This window comes from Cynocephalus volans, chromosome 3 (genome assembly GCF_027409185.1).
Source record: "Cynocephalus volans isolate mCynVol1 chromosome 3, mCynVol1.pri, whole genome shotgun sequence".
Classification (NCBI taxonomy): Eukaryota; Metazoa; Chordata; class Mammalia; order Dermoptera; family Cynocephalidae; genus Cynocephalus; species Cynocephalus volans.
Window position 1 is genome coordinate 119,450,425 of NC_084462.1, and position 25,864 is coordinate 119,476,288.

General features: G+C 32.7%; 1 protein-coding gene across 1 annotated transcript in view; it reads right to left on the reverse strand.

The window, feature by feature from the left end:
- BAZ1A (bromodomain adjacent to zinc finger domain 1A) overlaps positions 1 to 25,864 on the reverse strand; it is a 91,972-nt gene that overhangs the window by 22,837 nt on the left and 43,271 nt on the right. Inside the window, exons 5-16 of the mRNA XM_063091662.1 lie at positions 21,548 to 21,649; positions 18,940 to 19,027; positions 15,925 to 16,059; positions 13,050 to 13,149; positions 12,155 to 12,321; positions 10,077 to 10,172; positions 9,184 to 9,322; positions 7,479 to 7,625; positions 3,567 to 3,662; positions 3,220 to 3,444; positions 2,104 to 2,269; positions 1,727 to 1,840 (exon numbers count right to left, since the gene is read on the reverse strand). Of these exons, the coding sequence (XP_062947732.1) occupies positions 1,727 to 1,840; positions 2,104 to 2,269; positions 3,220 to 3,444; positions 3,567 to 3,662; positions 7,479 to 7,625; positions 9,184 to 9,322; positions 10,077 to 10,172; positions 12,155 to 12,321; positions 13,050 to 13,149; positions 15,925 to 16,059; positions 18,940 to 19,027; positions 21,548 to 21,649 (1,575 nt within the window). The remainder of the gene's footprint in view (positions 1 to 1,726; positions 1,841 to 2,103; positions 2,270 to 3,219; positions 3,445 to 3,566; positions 3,663 to 7,478; positions 7,626 to 9,183; positions 9,323 to 10,076; positions 10,173 to 12,154; positions 12,322 to 13,049; positions 13,150 to 15,924; positions 16,060 to 18,939; positions 19,028 to 21,547; positions 21,650 to 25,864) is intronic.

Below are 25,864 nucleotides of genomic sequence, written 5' to 3' on the forward strand. Positions count from 1 at the left end.
CCTGGCAACCACTCATCTACTTTCTAGCTCTGTAGATTTTCCTATTCTGGACATTTCATATAAATGGGATCATATAATAAGTGGCCTTTTGTGGCTAGCTTCTTTAATTCAGCATAATGTTTTCAGTGTTCATCCTCATTGCAGCATGTATCAGAACTCCATTCTTTTTTACTGCTGAATAATACTCTCCTGTATGTACATATCGTAGAAGGGATACACTATTTTGTTTATCCATTCATCAGCTGATCGATGTTTGAGTTGTTATCACTTTTTGGCTATTAAGAATAATGTTACCATGAACATTTGTGTATACGTTTTTGCGTGAACGTATGCTCTTAATTCTCTTGAATATGCACGTAGGAGGAGAATTTCTGGGTCATATAGTAACATATTGTTTAACTGCTAGAGGAACTGCTAAACTCTTTTCCAAAGCAGCTGCACTATTTGATATTCCCACAAACAATGTATGAGAGTTCCAGTTTTTCCACATCCTCACAAACACCTGTCCGTCAGCTTGAGTATAGCCATCTTAATGGGTGTGAAGTGGTATCTTATTGTGATTTTGATGTGCCTCTCCCTGTTGGCGAATGATGCTGAGCATCTTTTCATGCACTTATTGTATATCTTCTTTGGAGAAATATCTGTTCAAATCCTTTGCCCATTTTTTAATTGGGTTGCCATTTTATTATTGAGTTGTAAGAATTCTTTATATATTTTGGAAATAAATCCCTTATCAGATATATGATTTGCAAATATTTTTTCCCATTCACTGGAAAGTCTTTTTACTGTATTGATAGTGTCCTTTGAAGCACAAAAGTTTTAAATTTTGATAAAGTCCAATTATCCATTTTTTCTTGGTTGCCAGTGCTTTAGGTATCATATCTACTAACTTTCTTAAGTATCCAAATTCAGTTTCTTAAAGTATTTGTTGCTGGCCATATAAAATATAGCTGTTGCAAGTTTGTGACCCGTGATCTTAAGATTTAATAGATATTTTTACATGCAAGTATAATCAAAAGTCAGTACATTAATTCTGGAATACTGAGATTTTTCAGAAGCTTTCTCTTCAGATTTTGTAAAAATAAATAAATAAATAAATAAATAAAAAGATTATTGCTATTAAATTATAATTTGTTTGGATTTGGTTTGCCATCTACAATATGGTAAAATTCCTGCCTGTTTTCATAGCCAATCCTTACCCCACATATTTTGAAATGCAATAAAATACTTAAACAGTCACTAAATTACTTAAGGTGTTACCATCGTCTCCCTACACCGTCTACTAAAACCTCCAATTTTATCCCTGTTCCTCTAGAAGGCTCAGAGGAACACTGTGAAACACAGTGTACACCTGTGATGGTGGTAGTGGTAGAGGAGGGTGATAAACTACCACTTATGCAGAAAATATTACATATTTGGGTAAATATAGCCTGTTGAAAGTTTACTGGGAAATTATCATTTGTAACATTAATTCTGAGAAAATGAGTTCTAGATTCCCTAGAATCAGCCTAAAACAAAAACTTTTTTTTTTTTAAACATAACACATACATATTTGAGGACTGTCTATATATAAATTTCACAGGCTTGCTAATACAATTATTATGCACCTATAGAAAACTGCTTTTCTAAAAATTTGAAAGTATTTTAGAGTTTAGGTGTCTGCCTTTTATGCTTTATATATGTTAAAATGAATAAAGCCAGGTGAGCAGTGTAACTCAAACCATACCCAATAGCTATATCTGCCATTGAATTTCTTTGTTCATCTTCCTTCAGTTTTTCTTGTTTCTCTTTCATTTTTTGTTCTTGCTCCTTAAGTTTTTCTTCCTTTCTTTTACGAATTCTGGAAGTTAAAATAAAATGTTATAGTCTATCTGATACAAAGACACTTTTAACTTTTAGCCTCTTGTCTTTAATCATCAAATTATGGAAAGTGCTTCAAATGCTATTACAAAATTGTAATGCAGCAATCCATTCATAATCTCTTAGTAAACCCATTAAACATCAGTGTGAGCCAATGCCACATTAAAGCACAATGTGAAATATGGTTTTAGATGCAAAGAAATAAGCAGCTTTCATTAGCATCGCTGACTAGTTTTCTCTTACCTAGCAGCTGCTTCTTCCCTCTCTTTTCGATGTTGTTCTGCTTTTAACTCCCGAAACTCCTGCCTTGCCTGTCGTAATATATCAACATAATCTTCAATAAAATCTCTAGTAGAAACTAGGGTTAGTAGCTTCCCACAGAGAGCATGAAGTATCTTCATTTTTTCACCTGTCAAAAATTGGTAAATAACTTCTGTATTATCAATGACAAAAAGAAAAACTGTTTGAAAATTTTAAATTTGTGGCTGTATGTGAAAATTCCTAATAAAGAATAGGGAGTGATCTCTCATGGTCAAACATGTCAATTGCATATTTTCAGAAAAAAAACAACTTTGAATCCAGTTTAACAGCTATGTGATCTATAAGGCATTTCGAATACTAATGTCTGCCTTGTATACTAGTCAAAAAGACATGAAAAATTTTCTAATTACAAAGAATTATTTTTCAAGTTTTACTTTTTAGGCTCGGTAATGAAGTTCAAATCAAAACTAAATTATAACCACATGAATTAAAAAAAATGGCAACAGTCTGAAAGACTGCACAAAAATACCATCATAAACTATAAAGACTAAACAAATGTTAGGAATTAAGGTACTCTGCCTCTATTATATATTCTCTAAAATATATTAAACTCTATATTTATACATTAAAATTTCTTATTTTAAAAAGGAAGTGAAAAATAACTTCATCTTAACCCTATATACTGTTTCTCATACCTAAAACACTTACTTAAGCAAATGACAGAATTTACTAGCTATAGTTTAAACTTCAGATATACTAATGAATAAAAGAAGGAGCTAATTTTCTAGCTAATTCTCACTTATCCATTTAAACTCAGTAGATGTAGTAGACTAGGCACAAATTTTCAAAATATCAGAAAATCCGAATAAAAAGATAAAATCATAACTAAAGTTAATATGAACAATAACAGTAGTTTCAATTTAGGTCTCACTATTTGTATTCCAACATTTTTTTTTTTAAAGTCTGCTTTCTCTCTTTCTCTATTAAAACTACTTTATCACCTAAAATTTCTCATCAGCTACTTAGTTTTCTAGGCAAAAGAGGCATAAAAGGGTAGGAAGTGGGCAGGAAATACAAACTCCAACTTGCGAAGTATACCTGGTGTCAGATCATACACTGCAGTGCTCGACAGTTTCTTCACGAGGCCGGGATTGCTCAGGCGGAGCTCCATGCAGGCATCATCTGTAGCATCAAATCCTCCTCGCTTCTGGTACCTGTATTTGGCATTTGCTGATGTGACATCAGCGCCTGAAGCTAAGATGTGCAGTCTGAGGATTTCAGAAAGAGTGCAGCTATCAAGATCCAAGCTTTTCAAACTGCAGCCTAGAGTTGTTAAAAATGAAACGGTCATTTAGAATATAAACAATAAATATTCAGCAATGTAAAATGTACCTTTATAAAATTAAAAATAAAGAGCCAAACAAAAAAATAAAACCCACACATACCCTGGTGTAACTGTGGCCATGCAGCTGCCAAAGACGCAACTGCAGACAGTGCAGATTTTGTGGGGTCTGCATCTTCATCCAAAGCCTCTGTTAAATCTTTAAGGAAATAAATACTTTATTCTAGTGCAAATCAAAGCTTGAATATTTTGGAATAATGCCCTTTTAGAATGTTGAAACAAACAGGAAACAGCTTAACATTCAGGACCTCAAAAGAACAAACACTAGGTACAAGCAGTATCTACATTCTGCCTCATCTCCACCTACAACTATAAATCCTAAAACATGCACTAGTCAGTAACATTTCCTTACATAACATAAAAACAATTTCCAAATTTTCAACAAGATGCACATAAATGTTCCTCCAAATGGTAAAATGCACTTAGAATTAAAAACGAATCCCCTCACTCAATATAACCTTAGAAAAGTCTACTTTGAAAATCAGAATCTATTTAAAGATCTCCAATCTTTTATAAATTTTAAGATTGAATCATAAAGTATAGGTTGCAATAATCACAAAATCAACACAGAAAAATAGTTAAAAGAACTTAGCACTGCTGTCACTTAACTATTGATTTATCTTCTTCATTAAAATTTCCTATTTCTTCTTGAAAATTCTCCAAACCAAGAAACGACAGAAAGATTTCCTTGCATTTTATAAGTAAATCGCTGTAGCTTTGAAAACAGTACTTAGCTTACAAATAGGACTAAACGGCAAACCTACTGGTACAAATGTATTTAAAACATTACTATACACCATTATTCCTAATTATAATACATAGATTGATCAAAAAAATTAAAGTGTCAACTATGAAAAACCTTAAGCTTACAAAAAACCCTGTTTTATCATAGTACAGTGTATACAGCTTCAGACTAGAAGTCAGAGAATGTACATTCTAGTCTTTGCCAGTGCCTAGATATGTACCCTTTAGACAAGTCACTTAATCTGGTGAGTCTAATCAGTGGTTTTTAAGTTATCCAAACAAAATATTTCTTGAAAGCCTAATATAAAAGAGATAAAAGATACCCTTGTTAGAGTAGGGTAGGGAGATGAGAATTCTAGTCATCTTTCCAACTCTTGCAGTGGCACTGAGGAATTTCTGAATGGATTTTAGGGCAAGTTTTGATTATAGTTTCAGAATAACTAGGTTAATTTGGTTCTGCGGTTCTCTAACCACCTACTATATGATTCCCCTACCAAAGTTTACAGACTGACAAAATTAATCTTAGAAAGCATAACTGCTGTCCTTTACTAAAGAAAAAAGACGGCTCTGGAATGATTACAATCATTGACAATTTCGTGGCATTTAAAGCATGTACAGGACCACAAAGGAGAAGATATCTAACTAAACTGCATATATGCCAAAGTCATTCTTACTAGGCCTAATCTGGTCCAAATGACAAACATTATATTCTTTCTTACCAGGGAAATAATAGACCTAAAACTTTCTCAATTTTCATTTTACATATAAATTAATAGGCCTCTAAAATTTACAACAGTCCCAGATATACAACTGTAGAAATGTGTTGGCTTTCTTCCTCAGCAGCAACCACCACATTCGATCTATATACTATTTATAGAAAATTATAATTTCCTAGGACAAAAGCTATAAAGGTCTTAGAAAATGAACAACCAACAAAATGATGGTTTACTTTTAATTGTTTAAATAAAGTAACATGTTAAATATGTATTCCTCAACTCAATTACCTACCATATGGCATTCTTGAAACTCTAAATATCAATCTAAGCTTTACTTAGAGATAGTTATTTGGGTACATCAAACCAAGAAAATATAGCTAAGATCTGATATAAAAACAAGGAGACGAAGGGACAAAGAAATTAGATATTCTTGAAGACAGATAATTTTACAGGCAATGCTGGTAAACAAATATTCAGATTTTCAACTTCTATGTCATATTGAGGCAATATATATGCCACAGTCATTATGTGGCTCTAGATCAGATTGTCTGAATTGCCATCCCATTGCTTCCTTATTAGTCATGTTTCTTTAAGCTAAATCTCAGTTTCTTTATTTGTAAAATGCAAAAAAATAATTATATCTACCTCACAAGGGTAGTAGGAGGATTAAATGAAACAACACATAGTGTCTTACTCACTTACTAGCCATATGATCTTCAGAACTTCACTGAACCTCAGTTTTCTCAACACTAAGATAAATTCATTCTTTTCTCTCTTGCCCAACTTCCCCCTTGCTAGAGACAGCAGGAAACACCTTAGGGTAAGACCAGCTAAAGAGTAAGTAAAAGAATATTCAGTCCCATCTGACTATTCAACTGCTTTCAGGAAGCCTGTGGAGAGGCTTTTTGTACTGAGCTGGGAGAATATATGTGAGGAAAGATTAAGTTATTCCTGGCAGAACAGTCTAAGGCCCTTACTGAAACCGAAATAACCATGTAAAATAAGGCTAATAATAATAGGGAAGTGAGAGAAGGGTGAAAAATGCCAAACTATTTTTTCTCCCTAACATTAAAAAAAATATTTTTAAATGGAGCAATAAAATTTTTATTTACTGGCCAAAACTTATTCAGAGAGATAAAACTTACATATATTTAGACAGTCCTGTACTATAGAGCTATAAAAATTACAGATCAAACAAATCATGAATAGAAAATATAACAGCGATACAAACACCAACAGTCACATATATTTTTTCCCTTATCCTACCTGATTTTCCAACACAATTTCCTTTTCAGCCCACTTTTTTTTTTTTTCCCTTTAGGGCTTCCAAATCTAAAAAATATATCTGCTTTAAATACCAAATTAAATACAGCTTTATGTCTTCTGTTAAGGTCAGAACTTGATCAATAACCCTATAATGTTGTTGGATATTACTATTACATAATGGCTAAAAGAATGAATGTCCTCATTTGATTGACTAAATTATCTGAGATGACAATGGGGGTCATATTGCTAAAATGTCTTTGATAAGGGACCCATGGTGATTAGCACTCAAGATAGAGAATACATTTTGCTTGAACTCAGGCCATAGAATCAAAAGGTAACCAATATTAGATGTGTACTCATCAATACCCTATTGCTTCAGGGATTAGGCATAAAGGAAGTTGAGCTCAAATTATCTAAGGCCAACAAACCATCTGAATGGAGGATTGTCCCATCTTTTTGTATAAACATTCTGATATCAAGACATCTCCCAACAGTTATTTCTTATTGTGAATTTTTATGCAATACACTGAAATATTGTTTAATCAAGCTTCTGTTCCTAAATCTCATGTGGCAAAGTTCACAGAAGATTATTTGGGAAGACAAATCTTAATATAAATGCTTAACATTTCTTCTTAAGTAAATCCTACACAAAATAGTGAATGTATGGTTTTAAAAATAAAAAAGGGTTTGCCCTAAGAATTATTCCTACATTAACATGTACCACAAACTGACTAGATATTTAAGAGCACAGAATTTAAAGAGCAAAATTTCTAGTTCAAACTAATTAGCAAAATAAAAAAAATTTAACTTTGATTTAAAAACTGTCAGATCTGAAATGAAATCAGCAGTAGTATTTTCAATTTAAGTATTAACAATAATAAAGTATTTCCTTAGGTGGAGGCAAAAAACAAAAAATTAGTGCTATTTAGCAGAATTTCTTGGGATTACAGATAATGGTCAGTGAAATCTATAATGTTCCTAAATCATAGGAAGAATAAGCAAGATAGATTGGAGGAATATGTCTTTATGTCATGAGAAACAGGTTGCATTAAAACAAAGTTTAAATGAAACAACTGATAATATGTTGTTAGCATATGACTCAGCATCAGGTAACCTGAATGACTATATTTTATAACTGTAAGAGCCAAGTTAATTTTAAAATAACCTTTAAAAATTAGTTTCATTACAAAGCTAGTATGGTTCAATCAGCAATATTGTTGAACTCTGACCTTTGGTGTCAGCATCAGTTATTTGCTCTTTGGCTACTTCCTCTTCTTCTTCAGCTATCGCCTGGAAGATTGCAGTCAGGAAGAAAAAAAGCAATTCACATAGTGGGCCTTCACTGTCATTTCCTACAAGAGCTTCCTCTAACACTTCTGTGAATAAAATGTTTAAAATGAATTTAAAGTTCTATTCATGTACTGAGAAAACAGCTCCATTGGTATAATAAACATTTAATCAATAGCCTGTGTAACTATTTTATGTGTCTATTTATGAAAGTACAACCAAGTATTATCCAAGCCCAAATATAAAAACAATTTATAATGATTACAATAAAACAGAATAAAATCATAAGCCAAAGCCATCACATTAAAGAAAGCCAAAATAGCCTCAATGGACCAATATGATATTTCATTTAAATTTAAATCTGGAGCACAAATTAAGGCACATTTTAAAAATTATAATTTTAACAATGCAAAATTTGTTATTGTTGTTCCACCGTTCCTGAGAGCTTTGTGGGACATTACTGTTACCAAATAGTGCACAGGAGAGATGATGATGATCATCAGCATTAGGGTTTTTTTCCACCTTTTATCCGTACTTTTTTTTTCATCATACATGTTTATGGGGTACAGTTTGTCGTTTCAATACATGCATATATTGCATAATGATCCAATTACAATAGTTAGCATATCTGTCACCTAAACACTTATCATTTCTATGTGATTTTATAACATTCAGGATCCTCTTTTCTGGCTATCTTGAAGTAAACAATACAATATTATTAGCTATTGTCACCCTAGAGCACCAGAACTTATTCTTCCTATCCAGCTGTAACTTTGTACCAGTCTACAATCCTTTCCTCATTCCCCCCTACCCCTCAGCATTAGGTTTTAATCCTAATATTGTGCCTAAATCATAAACAAATGTTTGTTATCTAATTCACTTTACCTAAACTTTTTACCTAATCCGGCACTATTTAGACCTTCTTGATATGTAAGGCACAATGATTTATGCCTCACCTAGCTCAAGAAACTGAAGAATTTAAAAGCCCTCCTGAAGAACACACTCTTAATAAAATAAAATTGGCATTATAATTCTGTCTTTGAGGGTCTCCAAATGGATCTTAAGAAAATTATTTTGCTATTTGACAGCCAAAAATTCAAAATTTGATCCGAAACTCTCCTCATATTAAACTCTATTATAAATGTTTATACAAAGTAAAAGTATATAAGTACACAAGCAAAACAGAATGATAAATTAAAGGTAGGCAATTACTTGTTTGTAAACATGAACACATCACTCCCCACTTAAGAAGAGTGTATTCTTCCACTTCCTTTAAATTCCAGGTGACCTATAACTGCTCCGACCAATGGAACGTGGCAGCAGTAAGGCTGTACCAGTTCCAGGCCTAGCCTTTAAGAAGGCTGGCAGTTTCCACTTCCTGCCTCTCAGAGCCCTCAGCTGCCACATAAGAAATTCAGGCCACTCTGATGGAGTGGGAGGCCATGTGAAGAGGACTGAGGCACCAGACAAGTGCATAAAGAAGCCATCTTGAACATCTAGCTGGTCAAGCCTTATGATGACTCCAGCCCCAACTGCTATCTGACTATAAACACATCAGAGACCCCAAGGGAGAACTGGACACTATAAGACTGTGAGAGATAACTTGTTTTTTTAAGCCACTAATTTAGGGTGAACTAGAGCACTTGCCTAGGGTTACTCCCTCAGGAAACTCATCTTGAAGATCAAAAAGTTCCCCAAATGCATTAAGGAACTCCAAAACCATCAGGGCATCACCAAAGATTTCAGGAGGTAGTCTAGTTTTCACTGGAGTTGGTTCTGGAAGTTCCTGCAAGATTAAACAATTTATGTAACTATTTGAACCAAGTTTAAGAAATTTAAAAAGGTAGATATGACATAATTCTTACCTATGAATTATTCCATGTAGACTAGTGGTTCTCAACCCTGGGATGGTTATCATAAAAAATTATAGATGTCCTGGACTTATTCCAGCTTCACTAAATCACAGTCCCTAGGAAGGAGCTGTGAGGAAGAAACATTTTCCTTCCTCAAACTAAGAACTTAACTTTAGGCTGAAGTGTATTTCTGACTACATTTCCTAGTTAAGAGGTTTCTCTTAACCTAGATTCTGAAGTCAAACTAGCTGTGCAAATATTATCTTCAGTGCCGTATCACCTTATAATATGAAACATCAATCCGCTATTTACTGATTTAGAAATGGTTTGTTGTAAGCTGAGATGAATGAGTTTGGTTTTGCTACTTCAGTCATTTCTGGAACTAGGCAGAATCCTTATCTAGCAATCAAGCTAAGTGCATGCCTGGTTATAGTGGTTATTGGATTATCAAGGATCACATGAACTGATCAATTATTTCCGCAGAATAAGAATCATTATCAAAGTTTGTTATAAATCATTAACAATGCTACCTTGGAATTGTAAGTATGAGTATTTGCTTGATTATTTCTTCTCAGTTAAATATAAAGAAAAGAGGCCACAATTAAATAAAAGAAAGGTTCCATCAGCAAAGCCACATAGGGCACATAAAACATGAGTGTGCCAAACATCAATCTAACATGCTTATACCTTAAGATCATCACATTCCATATCTTCTCTAGGTTTACTCCACTGTTTTAAGTATTCCGTATATTTTCGCTTTTCTTCACGTAATTTCTCTCTTTCCTTAAAATAAAAAAAAGTTAATAAAAGTTCTTACAAAACTTATAAGGCAGCATCAGCATCACCTGAGAACATGTTAGAAATGCAAATATGTGGGCCCCACCCCAGGCCTACTGAACCAGGAACTCTGGGGTTAGGACCCAGCAATTGGCGTTTTAACAAGCCCTTCTGGTGTTTCTAATGCACACTAAAGTTTTAGAACCACTAATCAAAAAAAATGCCTATCAAAATAATGCTATAAAGATTGAAAATGCTTGGCACGTAGTAGCTCTTGAATAAACATTAATTTAATCTGATTCTGCCTATAGCAGCTTTCTCCCTGCTTCAAATCATTTAGATTCTGACAAAGTAAGCAAATTATTAGAGCACCTAAAATTAAACCTCCCCTTATGTTTGTTATACATTTATTATTTTCAAGATTTGTTTGAATCTGATAACAGCCTAGAGATTCACAGAAGGAACAAGTAAAAGCAACAATATTAGACAACAATTGATGGGCTTCTCTTTCTTATAATCCAGGTTATTTCTCTTGCTCACTTGGTCTTTTGAAACCTTTAGTTCTTGGTTCTGATATTTGAAACTACAAGATAAATGCTGACCCCAAAAGGTCTCTAATAAAGCAAGCGGAGTATAAGTAAAATATTTCATTATTATTATTTTCTAATAATTATATTTAATATTTTAATATTATTCTCTTTCTTTGAACCTTAGGAACACTAAAGGTAAACAGATAATGTACTTATCAAATTTTTAACATAAAACACCTAGATAGTTATAAAACTTATTAACTGTGCTTTAAGTACCTGCAGAAATAATTTTTCCCCCCAAAAAAATTCCTGCAGGATGAAATAAGATGAGCATTTTCATCCATTGTTGCAAAGAGTGTAAATAAGTACATAAATAGCTAAGTGTTTTTGCCAAACTTTGTATATAGAAAGTATTTTAAATGTTCTTTGACCTATTATTCTACTTCTACAAATTTATCTGGGGACATAGTCCAAAACAAGGAACAACTTTATTCAGGAATTTGAATAGCAGCATCATTTATGAGCAAAAAATCTCGTAGCACTTTTATAGCTATAGAAATTATTATGCAGTCACTAAAAATTCTAGATTATTTAATAACTAAAAATTGCTTAGATTATTTAATAACATGAGGGGATGTTTGTTATAATGTTAGATGAAAAAGTATATAAAATTATAAATGTTGGATATTCCTTTTTTTTTTTTTAAGGCCCAGAATAAAGACTGGAAATAAATTAATCAAAGTGTTAATTTTATCTCTAAGTGTTACCATCTAATTACAGGTGGTTTTTTTTTTGTTGTTGTTCTCTACATTTTCTGGAGTGAACTTGTTTATTGGGTTTAACTCCCAATACCACCCCCAATGGCCTATTTGAAATAATTCAAGAAACTATAGGCAATTTAAATGAGCAGTGTGTAACATGATCCTCTAAGGCTACTTGTGAATATCCCAGAAAACCTATGAAAATAATTAACTTCGGAGGAAACCAGCTATAGAATTCTACAAGGAATATCTACCACTAAAGATAATAATCAAAGATTTGCTGAAACATCCTGTTATTACAGTTTGTTTTTCAATGAGGATAAGAACACTGTAATACTCTTGTTAGTCACAGAATTTATTGTATTTTTCTAACTATATATTTTACCTTTGAAAGTTTTACATGTAACATCCTCCCTAAATCTGGAAGTCTAATGAAGAAAATCATGTAGAATTATACTCTAAAAGTGTTTAGGTGAGGGGTAAAGGCATGCACTTATATGTTGAACCTTAACACGTTCATTAAATTTTCCAAATCAAAAGAGAGATAAGTCAGTATCATTTATCAGCATTCTATGCACATTCATAAACATGAATGAATGTGGCAAAAGCTCTTGAAAATTAACCATGAATTTAAATACGTAAAGTAATATTACTATATGTAGAGGAGAGGGCATAGCCAATATATTCAAATGAATACCTTTTCTCTTTCTATTTTAAGCCTCTCCTTTTCTTCTTTTTTCTTTAGTCTTTCTTCCTCAACAATTTTCTTCAATTCTTCCCTCTTTTTCTCTTTATCTTCCTTTTCTTTTTTCTTTGCTTCTAGGGCATCTGCTTTTTCTCTTTTTAATTTAGCCTTTTCAAAAGCTGTGGAGAAGATCAAACTTAGAACCATACAAAGACAAAAACAATACTTGGCATTTTTGATGCAACAGAGGAATCCCTGAAATAATTTAAGGTTAAATGAAATTAGTAGAGACTCACAAAATTCCTGGAGGAAGCCAACAGGTGATTAAAATGGGAACAAGTTGTCTGGGCTTACGACAAACTACAGTACTGGGACAAACATATCCCTGCCTTTGAAGGCTCAGACAAAGTGTGGTCTGAAGACCAGCAGCAAGGTTATCACCTTGTGAAAAATGCAGAATCTCACCCCCAACACAGACCTACTAATTTAGAATCTTCCTTTTAATAAGATCCCTAGTGATTCATATGCACATTCAGTTTTGGGAAGTAATGTTTTAAAAGGCTGTGTGAATAAATTTTTTAAAAAAGTCTGTGTCACTTAAGCAAAATGGTCCAAAAATAGCTTGTAAGACCTGGAAACCCCAACTTCTGCTTAATCTAGCATTAAGCAGTTTAGTTGGGGATATGCTATACCTTGAAATATTGTTTTAAAGACTGAACAGGTCTCATTTACTAAAAAAAAAGAAAAAGAAAGGAAAAAAAATAGTTATCTAAGGGGAAAAAAATCTTTAAACTTCAAAAAGATAAACCAGAAATAAGCCATTTTAGAAACATCCCCCACTTGGGCATGGAGGAATATTCTTTCTTGTTCTTAAAGAGTTTTTTTTGGAGAGAATGTTAAAACTTACCCAATGACTTCATTTCTTCTTGTTTCAAAAGTTTGTCTCTTTCTTTAGTAGCTTTGCTCCTATAACCTGCAATAGTCTGTTTATTAGCAACACTGTCCTCCTAAAAGACAAACCAAGAAACTAAAGTTGTAAACCACAAATTATACAAAGTGATGGTTTGCCTGGTTCTTATAGTAAGAACAAAAAATTTAAAAGCCTTCACCAATTACACCTTCTTTATACTAAAATAAGCTTTTATTCTAAGGTATAACTGAATTTTTAATAACTCTAATCATAGTAATATATAGAACATGAGTTAATTCTATAGCACTACAAATTAGTATAAGAACATCTCAGGAAAAATAACTGGTAATATAAAGAGAGAGCCTGAAAAATATGCATTAGCAAAACAAAAAAAATTCCAGATTACTCTATAAACTAGATGGAATAGACATCAAATATGAAAAAGGCAGAGAAAAGACATGTCAGAAACATTCTTACAGCCAATGTTAAACAATGTAAAAAATTTTTTTGACTTTATTTCTTGCGAGAATAATGTCTCTGACATGTTTAATTTGTGTAACATACTTATCTCACACTATCAATGTAATAAGACAAATAATTCGTCTGAATTTTTGAGTATCTAGCATGTGCCAGGCACAGTACTAATCAAGGTGATAAACAAGACAGACGTGGTCCCTGCCTTCACAGAGCTTATTGTTTGGCAGGGAAGTCAGATCTTAAATGATTAAAATGTGAGAATGCTCATGACATCCGAAGTTCATGTTCTGAAGAAACACCTTCCAAATCTCAGAATTTGGCTAAGTTCTGCAAGGAAAATTCTGAACAGCCAAAAGAGATTGTTATAACTGAAATGGAGTTGGAAAATAAAAGTGGCAATTAATCATTCTAACTTTAGTTACCTCATATTGAAAACTAAATGGCTAGAAAGTCAATGAAAATTCTGAACAGCCAAAAGAGATTGTTATAACTGAAATGGAGTTGGAAAATAAAAGTGGCAATTAATCATTCTAACTTTAGTTACCTCATATTGAAAACTAAATGGCTAGAAAGTCAATGAATAACAACATCAATATCACACTATATTATTGAAGCAAGGCAAAAAAAAGCAAGGGGCTAGGCTAGTTTTGAACTTAGGTTTAAATACCAGCTTTTATACTATTACTTTGAGAAAGTAAATTAATCTCTCTGAGCCTATCTCTTCATCTGCAAAGTTGGATCCTGTCTATTTTGAACAGCTATTGTGAGGCTTATAGAAGACAATATACATAATATTTAGTATACAGTAGAAATAAAATAAAAAGCGTATGATTGTATTGAAAATTATTTGGAAGAAGGAACAGCCTTCATCTGGAGTAGAAAAACGATAAGTGTGCCATTAAGAAAACACTGAGGGGCTGGCCGGCCCGTGGCTCACTCGGGAGAGTGCGGCGCTGGTAGCGCCGAGGCCGTGGGTTCAGATCCTATATAGGGATGGCCAGTGCGCTCACTGGCTGAGCGTGGTGTGGACCACACCGTGGCGAGGGTTGCAATCCCCTTACCGGTCAAAAAAAAAAAAAAAAAAAAAAAAAGCACTGAGAAGAGTGACAGAAGGGGATGGGGAAAAGGAAAGAAAGAATAGATAGAATGTTCTCATCTAACGTTTTCATGTTCCTCTTACAGCACAGGCAACTCTTTTAGCCAACACTTAACTAAAACCTGGCAAAGACTCAAAGATTCTCCAATAAATTTCTAAATCATGCTGATTGTGCTGCAAATTGTACTTTGAAGCAAGCAGTGGGAACCTGGCTTATAAGTCATCACAGCCATCAGCAATCCACAAGAAGAGAACAAAACAGAATGTGTAGAATAAGGGTAAGAGAAAATAAAAAGACAGAAAGAAAAGGAATGAAAGTATTAGAATAATCCAAAATAAATTTCTTCCAATTCCAGCAACTGCTTCTAGTTTGCTCAATTCCAGAAAGTTTCACAGTGTCCTTGCTCCCTGAATTGAGAAATGGCAATGACCAGAGGGAGGAAAATCCTTTATTGCTAAAGGTGAGAAAGATTAATTAGGAAGTGAGCACAGAATTAAACATGGTGTTCAAGTATCCTTCCCTTGTCTTTCTGTTCTAAAAACTCCCTAAGGAGTTTTTTCTTAGGGAAGATTTGCATTCTAAGGTCTCTCATTACATACACTGAATCAGTACACTGTTATAAATATTTGCTTAGATTTAGGCCACCACTTTTTGGCTAAAGTCTATTTTCAGTCTCTACATACGACAAATAATTAAATGTTTATGCAAACTGGATATTATTATGGAAAGAACAAGTATATATTTTCTGCCTCATTTCCCGTTACATCCTTCCTTGTACTTACTGTTCAGTCATACTACACTATACTATTGACTGATACCACACAAAGGGATCCCTTCAATCCCTCGTAACCGTTGTTCATGTTCTTCCTTCTGCGTCAAATACCTTTCACACCTCTTTGCCTTGTCATTAGAAACCTTACATTCTGTCTAGCTCAAGTATTATTTCTTTCTTAAAGCCCTCCATAATTCCCTCCAGTCAGAATTTAACGTTCTTTACACTGTAATCCCATAGTTTATTCCCTGCATTTCATGCTGCTTTACATTTCAGTAAGTGCTTATATGCTTGCCTCCACCTTGGTATAAAATCCCTGTGCCATGAGAGCCATGTCTAATTTACACTTGAAACTTCTACAAGCCTCATTGCTGAGCAATTACAAAATACAATACATACATTTTTTGTGTGAAGTAATGGGTTTCTCCCTACAGGCTGTGACATGAGGTGAGCCAAACATTGCTTTTGATTCTGAATACTATTTTATTAACAGCTGAAATGTAGTTTTTATCTATTCTCTACTTACCTGACTAACAGATATTCGTTTGGGAGGTCTCCCTCTTCGTCTGTTAGCAGGACTAAAGATAAATGTGGGTGGATCATCAGGGAAGAAATAAGAAAAATCTTGTTCTGCTATTTTATATGTTGAAAGAGATGATGCCTTAATAAAAAAAGACAAGGGTACAATAACAACACATTAGCAAACCACAGAATGATAAGCTCTAGTATGTCATACGACTGCAATTAATGCTGTTAAGGACCAGGTCAAAAATGAGAATTTCATGTGTTATTGTATAATGAAATATATTTTAGTTGGTTTACTTGATTCTTTCTTAAACTACATAATCAGACTTACCAGAAAGAAAACCACACTCCAAAGATTATTTCACCAGAAAAATACCTCATGAATGTTTATACTTTCTTTGAATTCTAAAACTATTTCAAAGTTACATTTATACAATAATCTGTTCCATTTTGCTTTTGACTAATTTTGTCTGAGATTTTCTATGTAATAAATATCAATCCATACATTCAGCATTAAAAATCCACTGTATTAATTCAATAAATTTTTCTTAACCATTTTCCAACTGTTGAATGTTTAGATTTTCCCTTCCGAGTAGGGTGATAACTTAAATACTTTACATATCAAATTTTAAAAATGGTCTAAATAAAAGCAGAAATATTTACAAATTCCTATAAACTTTCAACTCAGAATTTATGTTTAGAAATCAACCTCATTCTTACCAGAAGTGGCGTGGTTCTAGGATAATGGCTAAATCCAAGAGTTTCTCTCCTTTTATCTTGTATCTAGAACTTGTTTACCTTTTATCCATGTCCAGCCCTAGACTTTTTATTATTATTGGCCTAATGGACAAGATCATCATTCTTCTTCTCAAAGGAAAAAAGTGCCATTTATGGAAATATCTCAGAAAATGTATTTTTAAAAATGATAGAAAATCTAAAAAATTAATAAAATAGAAACAACTCTACTGGGAATTCAATTTTCTACATAATATTTTTGTTGGTAGAACACAGCTTTTAACATCTAAAATTCAATCAGTTCTGGCCATCATATTAAATCAAAGATCTATTAAGATTTTACATTAAAGTACACTCTATTAAGATGGTTGTGTACTATCCCACATAACCACTGAGTATACAGAATTACCTTTTAAGTATGAATATAAAGCACACGGATGGATGGTTTCTTCTCAAATATATATACTCAAAAAAGGCCAAAATTGGTTTTAATACATTAATTGCCAAAGTTTTCTATTCATACACACAACACACAATAAACATAAATATCCACATCTTTGTGTACTTATAGGTACTCCTAACAGCAGCTTATGCTCACCAACACGGGGTATCAAACTTTGTTGTTTTCATGTATGTGTGCTTGCACAGATATGTGCAAGTACATCAGAATATCCACTAACAATTTTTTATTATACTCTAATTGAAAAATGTTTACTGTCACCTTAATTTTCATTTATTTATTAAATAAAGTTGAGCTTTTCATGTTTTTTTGTTTTGTTTTGTTGTGGACAGCTGGCCAGTTTTTCATGTCATTGACTTTATTTTCCTTGATGAAATACCTGCTGACGTCTTCCACCATCTTTTCCCAATTGGGTTGTTTTTGCTCACTAATGTGTAAGAGATCTTTGTAAACTAGGAGAACTGGACAACTATTTACAATATACATATACATATACAATTATTCATATATTCATTGCCTATCAAGTGCCAGGCAATGTGCTAAACACTTATCATAGGTATCTAAGTCATTAAAACTTTTTGTACGCATCATTTAATATGACTACCTGATATTCAATGCTATATTGATAGAGCATAACTTAAGCATTCTCCTCTTATCAAGACAGATATATAAATGTGCTCACATTTTAAAAAAATTTATTTCAGATGATTCTAATGTTTTCAAGTTTTTATATTTCATCCACTGTGAATTTTGATCATGTGTGTCTGCCATGCCTATCTTCTACTGAGACACTTATGTTTTTCTAATTTGAGCTGTTTGTTATATTCACTGACAGTATTTTTCCTCCAGTGCTTGCTCTTGAAATCTATTCATGACATTTTTTAAACCTATATATGTTTATACTGTCAATTCAATCTCATCCTTGATATATCTTTTCTATTGCTCCTCCTAAGTACTTCATCACATATGACATTAAGATTTGGGGTTTTTTTCCTTTTTTTTGTGATAGATCTAAATTTATTTTTCCAAATGGTTAACTGAGTGTCCTGGTTTTATTTATTAAACAATTTATCTTGCCTCTAGAGATTTGAAATGTTATTTTTCACATAAAATAAACTCTTTTTTTTTTTCATTTCTTTTCTTTTGGTGTAACATTTATATACAATGAAATATACGAATCTTTTAAGCATGCAGTAGCTGATTTTATGATAAATCCATCTCTCGAACCTATTCCATTGCTTTTTTTAACTGAGCACCTCTCTATGTGAGTTAAATATTTCACATTTTTAAAAATTAGTTTTAGTTTTACCATTTAACTTTTTATGCAGTGTGCTTAGTGTACTCTAAAACTTGAGTTTTTCCACTCTTAATAGCTGTTAAAATATAATCTATAGCTTAGTGTTGACCTATGATGCTTTTTATTATACATTGTTCTCTTATCTCGTAGGACCTGTTTTAACATTGTTCTTTGAATCCATCTATTATTTATAAGCCAGAACCACACTGTTAGAAAGCTACAGCTGTTCCATCCTGTAACTTTTCTTTTTCCAGGTTTTCTACCAATTCTCATCTGTTTTGGTTTATCTTTTTTATAAGGAAAAAAAAGAGTGGTAGTAACTGAGCCACCTAGCAATTCTAGCAACTGCAAAAATAGAATTTTATCCAATAAATACTAAAAAACATTAAAAATTGGCTCCAGGTAAAAAGGGAGCTATTTTCAACCATCTTTGAAATAACATTTCTGCAATGTTTTAACTTTATAACACTACCCATTTCTATTTTCTTCTTCCTTCTGACAAGTAATTTCACTATTCTGATTACCTTAATTTTAATGACTCCATCTTGCGGTTCACAGTGTTGCTTCAGAAAAAGCTTTAGTTTATCACGAGAAAATAGGTGTTTTCTCCGGCTACAGGGGGAAAAGGGAAGAAAGATGGTAGTGTTGGCATCAAAGAATTCAACTCAAATTCCATAATCTCTGTAAATTTATTACCTGAAAATTGTAAGCCTAGGAAACAAAGGACATTTCATCTTCCACTAGTACTTATGTATTTAAGTTATGAGAAACTTTATACAGAGGTGTTTCCGAAGGAAGTTATAAGATCTACTTGAGTGGATCTATTATAAAAAGTCTATTACAAAAACATTATATGCACTCATTTAGGAGCCATTTAGAAATCAAATAAACCTCAAAGAAAATATACTACAGAGAGTAAATAAAATTTAATAAAATTAGATGATCAACCCTGCAAGTGTCACCCTTAAAATTTTTTAAAAATTAAAATCAGTAGACTATCAGATATCACATAGCACTAAGTAAATCAACATTCAAATGGATATTGTAAACAGAGTGAACATGGGTTTTACCAAATTTTAAAACATTTTGTATTTATTTATTTTTATTTTTTTTTTGGCGATTGGCAGGTCTGGGGATCTGAACCCATAACCCTTGGTGTTATAACACTGCACTCTAACCAACTGAGCTAACCAGCCAGCCTCTAAAACATTTTGTATTTATATCTAATTTGGCAGCCAACAAATTAGTGGCATGAAAATTAAACAGAATTAGAATTAAGATTCTAAAACATACTATTTTGGGTTCTCCTGTGGCCCCAAATTAAAAAAACAACCACAACAGCAACACCACCACAAACAAAACAAAAATAGTAAAAGACACATAAATATTTCTAGAAAAAAATTAATGTTTTAATTGAATTCAATGTACTTCTTTCAAGATAGAGACAAGTTAAAAGCTTCTATGAGCAAATAAACAGGATAGGAATTCTAAAGTAGTAGACCTCCCAAAAATGTATACTCTCTTCCTAGACTTCAATTTCCATGAAAGCAAGGACTCTGTTTTGTTCACTGCTATTTCCCAGCATCATAAAGTAGCTGGAAAAGAGAAGGTAATTACTTGTTGACTACTGAATAAATAAACAAATCCTTGAGGACTACATTCCTCCTATATGGTAGTGACTAGCCACATGTGGATTTTTAATAAATAAAATTTAAAATTCAGTTCCTCATTCTTACTGGCCACATTTCAAGTGCTCAATAGTCATACATGCGACTTGACTACCGTATTGGACAGCAGACATATAGAATTACCATTATCACAGAAAGTTCTGCCTGCTAATCCAGCATATCAAGTCTTTTTTATTAGAGGAATATTACCATCCCTTTATTAAAAGAACAGTACTGTCTTTTGATGCTAACATCATTTAATTAAATGATGCTAACGTCATTTAATTCTATTATTAAATATAACTTCCTCACCTTATAATTATTTGGCTCACCAATTAAGAAGGAAATGAGCTAACAAGACTGTAAGCAAGGTCTTGCAGAATAATTATACTTAAAGTATAAGTCAAAAAGTAAATAGAAAAATGAAAAATATTAAATAGGGAATTACATTACATAAATAAAATATCTTGACCTAAAGGCAAAAGAAACAAAAAGACAAAACTTAACTGTGAACAAGGAAAACATTTGTGGTCTCAGCTATGCTATTCATTAGCCCATTAACTAAACAAATCAAAAAGTGTGAATAATCCCTGAACATTAACTTGGGAATACTGTTTTTCAATACACAATAAAATGTAGAATGCTCTAGAGATTTTAGACTAATGTTGGGCCCCCAAAAACCAATAAACCTAACCACCCAACTGACAAACCACACACACCTCAATATAGCTATAGAAAGTGATATCTCTGACTCAGGATTTACTTAACACTTATTACCAATTTTCTTTGTACACATGAGTACATATGGGGCAAAAGGGATGAAAGAATAAGTGAAAATTATTTTACATCAAATGGAATAGAAGATTGACTCCTAGGTGGCAAGTTGATAGCTGGCTGACAATGTCAACTTACTTTCAGATGATTAAGAGCCTAACCCTAACAGGCAACAACAGGAATTTTCCTAAAATATATCCATGTAACCTAGAGCCTTTTATATATTAACTACTCACTACCTCCCTCTGCTTTGAGTAGGCCTCAAACATGAATTTTTAAAGATACTCTTTTTTTTACTATTTAACTTCCTTAAGGAATAGAAAGAGACTGATCCGATGTTTATATCCAATGAATGAAATACTACAAGTGTAACATATTTGTTAGCACCATCAAATATATCAGCTTTGAAAAAATTGAGTTCTCTCAGGAGAAGTACTTCATAAATAGGATCCTTTGTAATTTTTAGACTGAAGACTATTTGGGGTTAGTTACTAATCTAAAAAAAGGCTCAAGGAGTCCATTAGGATTCATTTTATCAGTCTATGAGCATATAAATGTATATTTATTTTTAAAAGGCAAGAAATCACTTGCCACACTACCCATCTCCCATCAATTCTACCTCAAACTTTTCTGATATAACAGATACAATTATTCTACTTTAAATTACTATAGAGAAGGTACTGAGTTTTACCTGATTTGGGTTGCTTTAACAATAGCAGAATCATATAATTCTTTTTTAACGGGTTGCACCTTGTACTTGAATAATAACGGATCAACTACATCTTTTTTCTTCCTAAAAAGAGGGAAAAGACAAATCAGTTAATAATTTGGAAACATGAGATTTTAAATGTAAATCTAGTTTCTAAGAATATACTGTAATGGAATCATATGCATTTCTATTTTAACTAGGATTTTATAACTGATAACCTCCTCACTGTTCTGTTAGCCAAAAAAGTACACAGCGCTATTTTATCTTAGGTAGGTATTTTAATTCTTATTCAATAAATTTTTCTTGGGTGAAGAAAGTAACTAGAGCTGAATAAACACAAAGTACCCAGTTCAGGTTACATAAATTTGTTTTAAAAAAAAAAAAGTTTTTAGATTTGCTTTTAAACTGTCTTCTTAGATATATAATCCAAAAGCAAAAGTGGAGATAGTATAGTTTAATGTTTTAATAACTGGCAAAGAGGCGACATATGTAATCCTTACCCCCATTAACTTCTCATCCTTTCTTCCCTTTGAAGATATATTTATTCATTCATTCATTCATTCATTCATTCATTCAATAGTTAAGCCTAAACAATGAAGACTCAGCAGTAAACAAAACAGAAACATAGTGGGAAGATACAGACAAGCAAAAAAATATAATACAGGATAGCTGGTAAGTGCTCTGAGAATAGAGTACAGGGTGGGAAAACCACTATTATTATACTAGTAATGATCCCTCTTAAATTGACAAGGTAGTCCTTCCAAGAGGTTGATATTTCAGCAGAGACTAAGAAAAATGAGGCAGCAACCCATGAGAAACTCTTGGGGATATGAATTTAAACAGGAAGAGGGAAAAGAACACACAAAGGCCCTGAGGTAGGACACTAGAGGATTTTGAATAATAGCATGATAATGATTTAACTTACATTTCAGAAAGATCACTCTGGCTGCTATGTGGGGAATAGACTTGTGACAAGAGTACAAACAGGGATAGGGATACCAGTTAAAGAGAACTGATGGCAGCATGGACTTAAAAGGTAATGGTGGCAGTAAAAAAGCAAAGGTTGAATTCTGAAAATTCTACCTCTGAGAATGTACAGAGGATGTAAGTGGGGGTTATAGAGAAGAGAAAAAAAATGCTAGGAAAAGATGATGAAGAGAAGCGTTGTTGATGAGGGAAAGATATAGTCAAAGTGACAAATACAGTACAAACAAGGCAGGGGAGGGGTTCAACACAAAAGGGATATATGATAGTCCTATAAATAAAACTGGAGCAATAGCATTAAGTTCCAAATTGGAAGGCCAAGTATCTTCACATATCTTTACACTGAGACCCAGCACACACATAAACCATGAAATATACTTAAATATTCACCCTTCCTTTATGGGATGCCGCCTTAATATTTTCTATTCCATTAAAGTTCATTATTAAGTTAATTTCGCAATCTACATTGAGGTAATAACCTGCATTTTGAAAAGCGGTATTGGTGTACAGACTAGAAAACTTGTACATGGGCCTTATCTTAAAGAATTTAAAGCTATAAAATGTGGGGATTTTAAAAAAATTTATTTATTTATTACAAATACTCATGAGATACAAAGCTGATTATCCCCCCTCCTGTCCAAGATGTGGGGGCCAGATTCATATTGGGAGCATATCTATTACCAGAAATTACTTTTGTACCCTTTGTCCCCTCCCAATTATCCCCCTATCTTCCTCCCCTTCCCCCTCTCCCCTCAACTCCAATTTGTAGCCCTAGGAATGTTCCCTCCCTCTGTTGGATCATGGCACTACTGTGGTCTTTCTTTCCTGCCTTCCTTTCTCTTAGCTCCCACACAGGAGTGAGCACATGCAGTATTTCTCTCTCTGTGCTTTGCTTGTTTCTCTCAACATAAGTTTCTCCAGGTTCATCCATGTTGTTGCAAATGGGAGTATTTCATTCTTTTTTATGGCAGAGTAGTATTCCATAATGTATATACACCACAGTTTCCTTATCCAATCATCTATTGATGGACATTTAGGTTGGTTCCATATGTTAGCTCTTGTAAACAGAGCTGCAATAAACATGGGAGTGCAGGTATCTCTTTGAAATGATGATTTCCATTCCTCTGGATATATACCCAGAAGAGGAATTGCTGGGTCATATGGAAGATCGATCTGTAGTTGAAAAACCTCCAAATTGTTTTCCAAAGTGGTTGTACTAATTCACAGTCCCACCAACAGTGCGGTAGTGTTCCCTTCTCTCCAACTCTCACCAGCATTTGTTATTCACCGTCTTTTTGATTATAGCCAGTCTAAATGGAATGAGGTGGTATATCAGTGTGGTTTTAATCTGCATTTCGCTGATGACTAGTGATGTTAAGGATTTTTTCATGTATCTTTTGGCCATTTGTATGTCTTTCTTTGAAAAATGTCTATTCAGCTCCTTTGCACATTTTTTAATTGGGTCATTTATTTTTTTACTGTATAATTGCTTGAATTCTATGTATATTCTGGATATTAGTCAATGTGGAGATTTATATGTACAAAAAATTATCTTTTGTTTTTCTTATTGCACCATAAAATTCATTTGTGAAGATAAATCAATAGAATAAAAATCCTTTTTTCTAATCAGTGCAAATATTCTTACTGGAGCTTTTCTATATAACCCTTACACAAAATTCAGTACAGAAGGCTAACTGGTTAGCTCATAGCTCAGTTGGTTAGACTGTGGTATTGATAATACCAAGGTCAATCAAAGGTTTGAATTCCCGTACTCATCAGCCACACACACACACACACACACAAATTCAGTATAGAATAAAATCATAATTGGATTTCTTCCAAGGAAGTACAATTACTGGAGACCAACAGAAACTGCTCCTTACAATATGGATTTCACTTACAAGATAGGAACTTTAAGGACAATATTAAAAGTAACTTCCATTTTAATCATTTTCCTCCCTTGCTATGCAAATGTAGATCTAAATAGCTAAAACATTAAGTTTAATCTGATGATCTCAATAATGACTGTGACTCACCAGTTTATCACCAAGTAAACTGATTTTATTACCAACAAGTGCAGACATGTCTTTAGATCAACAATAATCAGCTAACACTAAATATTATACTTACAAAACCAGATCACAGTTCCAATTATTTATCCACAAAATTTTATCTTTTAAAAATGTATATTTCAATAAACCTAATATATATGTAAATTTTAATTATTTTATTTTACCAAAATAAAAATTGTTTTTGTTGCTATACTATAGACATTTGACAATAAAGAAGTAAAAGGTTTAAAATTTTTCTAATCAGCACAATAGAAATGATAAAACAAAACTACGCTTTCAACATAAAGGTTTCTTTTAAGAGGAATTATCAAATTATATTCACTACAACTATTCTGCAATGACAACTCATTAAATGATTACGCTTTCAGCACAGATGTTTACTTATGGTTTTTTTTTTTTAATGTAAAATGCTAATCTTATTTCTCACACTTTAAATTTGCATGCATGAAACTACAAATAGCAATCAGGTCCACTTCTTTAAAATAACACTCAAATTCCCTTATCTTATTAACAATTAGTCAAGTTATAATGAGAGCCAGATTGTGTTGCATGAGAGAAATTCAGTGCATATAATATTTTGAAACTAGATACGTGTTCCTGTTTCTCACACTTTAAATTTGCATGCATGAAACTACAAATAGCAATCAGGTCCACTTCTTTAAAATAAAACTCAAATTCTATTATCTTATTAACAATTAGTCAAGTTATAATGAGAGCCAGATTGTGTTGCATGAGAGAAATTCAGTGCAAATAATATTTTGAAACTAGATACGTGTTCCTGAACAGGTTCCTAAAATAATTAATTTTCCTTTGTGCTCCTGCAAATCACCATCAGAATAGGAGATGTTACCAAAAATGTATCTTATTCATGTACTACTTTCAGGCCAGGATAATCTTTTTTTTAATAACACACTTCAACTTTAAATAATATCTGTTTTAGAGACAGCTTCATAAAATTCTGATCCATTGTATACGGATAAGCAGCAGCCTGATTGATAGCTTTATATCACAACAGCACAGTATTTTATTAGAAAGTGTCAGTTACATACTAATCTGAGCGGCTATAAATACCAGTTTCTTCTACAAATCCTAAAAGCAACTTAACAAACTCACTTATACTTGGAACATTTGGCTACTGAAATCAGACAGTAAGCTAGTGAATATTTTATATTTTTACCTATTTATGAAAAACATTTGTACAAGCAAAAAACATCACCTGGTATTCTAATTATCATAATTTCCC